Below are 2,419 nucleotides of genomic sequence, written 5' to 3'. Positions count from 1 at the left end.
ACAGAGCAGAGTTTAGGGCTGTTGTACATAGGGTCGCTATGAGTCACAAGAGACTCGACAGCACATAACCACAATAACAATGGCTAGGATAGAATATTGGAGTCACCAGGCTGATTACACCTCATAGCCACCCCACCTGCAGACCCCTCACCATCGCTGACATAGTTAGAATCCATTGTTTCAGTCACTGCGTCAATCCATCCCTGTGAGGGTCTTGCTCTCTCTGTCTGACCCTCACCCTTTCACAGGATGCTGTCTTTTTCCCCTCCTGAAAATATGCCCAAAGTATGTGAGGCAAAGCTTCACCGTCCCTCTCTTGTAAGAAGCACCCAACTTCCTGCAAGACAGACTTGTGAGTTCTCCAGCAGCCCATAGGACATTTAGGGAGCTCTGGTGGCTTAGTGGTAAGGAGTTGCACTGCCAACCCTAAAGCATGCTGTTCAAATCCACGAGCTGCTCCTCAGGAGAAAGATGCCAGGAGAAATCTCCTGCCAGGAGATTTACTGTCTCTGAAAACCCACTGGTAGGTCAGCTATGAATCGGTTCTGACTTGATGGCACACAACAGCAGCAATAGGATATTCGGTCCTCTCCTCCAGCCCCACAAATCAAAGGCATCAAGTCTTCTGTCATCCTTATTCATTGTCCAACTTTCAAACTGATTGGAAGCAATTGAAAAGACCATGCCTGGCTTAGAGCACGCGCACCTTAGTCCTCAAGTTGACATCGTTGCTCTTTAGCACTTTGGAGAGGTCCTCGACAGCAGATTTTCTGCAACATGCCTTTTGACTTCTTGTGACAAGTGTTGATTGTGGACCCAAGGGAAATGGCAATAGATTTGGGCATTAGTTAAGAAAAATATTAAAACACATTGAAAGAAATACAAGGAATGCCCGTACTGCTCTTCTACAAAGTTTGTTTTCCTAGAATTTTTAATGATGAGGGGATTATAAACAGATTCCCATCACCTGACTGCCTTTGGCTTAAAGCACATCTTATCTGTTGGGCATTCATTTCAATCATTTGAATATATTCACAATCTTGAGCAGAATTTAAAAGAAATTTAAAAGAAAAGGCAGAGTGTACCGTTGAAAACAATTTGCGTTTTACAATTGTTTGCCTGCCCGCCTGTAAATCTTCCCTAAATCCAAGAGGATGGTCGTGTTTGAAGACGCCATGTCTTGAATATTCTGGTTTTGCTGATTGTGTCTAGTCGGATCAATTATTGAAAGAACAGTGTTTAAATAAACTGCATTTGGGGGAACCGTATTTAAAGATACTGCTTTTGGGGGATCAGTGTTTAAATGTACTGCTTTTGGGGAAAGTATTTAACTGTACTAATTTTGGGTAAACAGTATTTAAATATACTGCTTTGGGGGGAACTGTATTTAAATATACTGGTTTGGGGAAAAACAGTATTTAAAGATACCGCTTTTGGGGGAACAGTATTTAAATATATTGTTTTTTCGGGAACCGTATAAAGGTACTACTTTTGGGGGAAACAGTATTTGAATATACTGCTTTGGGGGAACAGTAAATATACTGATTTGGGGGGAAACAGTATTTAAATATGCTGCTTTGGGGGGAACCATATTTAAAGATACTGCTTTTAGGGGAAACAGTATTTAAATATGATGCTTTGGGGGGAACAGTATTTAAATATGCTGCTTTTGGGGTAACAGTGTTTAAATATACTGCTTTGGGGACACAGTATTTAAATATACTGGTTTTGGGGAGCAGTCTTTAAATATACTGCTTTGGGGGACCCGTATTTAAATATGCTGCTTTTGGGGTAACAGTGTTTAAATATACTGCTTTGGGGACACAGTATTTAAATATACTGGTTGGGGGAACAGTCTTTAAATATACTGCTTTGGGGGAAAAGAGTATTTAAATACACTGCTTTTGGGGGACACAGTATTTTAATATACTGCTTTTGGGGGAACAGTGTTTAAATGTACTGCTTCTTTGGAAAACCCAATAAAAGTCAGAGGAAGTGACTCACTGGGGTTTGCAAAACTCCCCCAAAGAAAGACGCCTTCGTGGCGCGGCTGACGTCACCCACGTCCCTCTCGGCCCCGCCCCCGACTCGAAGCCCCGCCCCACGCGCACGCCCCGCCCCCTGACGGGCGCGCCGACCGCGCGCGTGCGCCGCACACCCGGAAGCGGATTGCGTGGAGGAAAGGTCACAGGAGGGTGAGTAGATTTCCGACTTTCGGGTTTAAACCTGGCCTTCGCGGCCGCACTCGTGCGCACCTGGGCCCCACCCGGCAGGGGGTTCTCCCGGGACACCGGGGTCTCAGCCCCCCGCCCCGTCCGCCGCCCTGGAGGGGTCCCCCCGCGAGCCGATGTCCGCGCCGACCGCTCCTCGCCGGGCCCCGCGGCGGCCGCGGCGTCCATTTGTGCGCGACCGCGCCGAG

The 2,419-nt window shown here is 46.5% G+C and overlaps 2 protein-coding genes across 2 annotated transcripts in view; one reads left to right on the top strand and one right to left on the bottom strand.

The window, feature by feature from the left end:
• The window catches only part of LOC102843197 (vomeronasal type-1 receptor 2-like), a 119,739-nt gene extending 117,340 nt beyond the window's left edge, over window positions 1–2,399 (bottom strand). The window contains exon 1 of the mRNA XM_006897308.1: window positions 2,061–2,399. Coding sequence (XP_006897370.1) covers window positions 2,061–2,399 — 339 coding nt within the window. The remainder of the gene's footprint in view (window positions 1–2,060) is intronic.
• LOC102843481 (zinc finger protein 845-like) overlaps window positions 1–2,419 on the top strand; it is a 578,666-nt gene that overhangs the window by 555,169 nt on the left and 21,078 nt on the right. The window lies entirely within an intron of this gene.

Source organism: Elephantulus edwardii, unplaced genomic scaffold (assembly GCF_000299155.1).
Source record: "Elephantulus edwardii isolate Elephantulus edwardi_28Jun2011 unplaced genomic scaffold, EleEdw1.0 scaffold00208, whole genome shotgun sequence".
Classification (NCBI taxonomy): domain Eukaryota; kingdom Metazoa; phylum Chordata; class Mammalia; order Macroscelidea; family Macroscelididae; genus Elephantulus; species Elephantulus edwardii.
The sequence above is the reverse complement of the archived record's forward strand: the minus strand, read 5'-3'. Positions and strand labels throughout refer to the sequence as shown.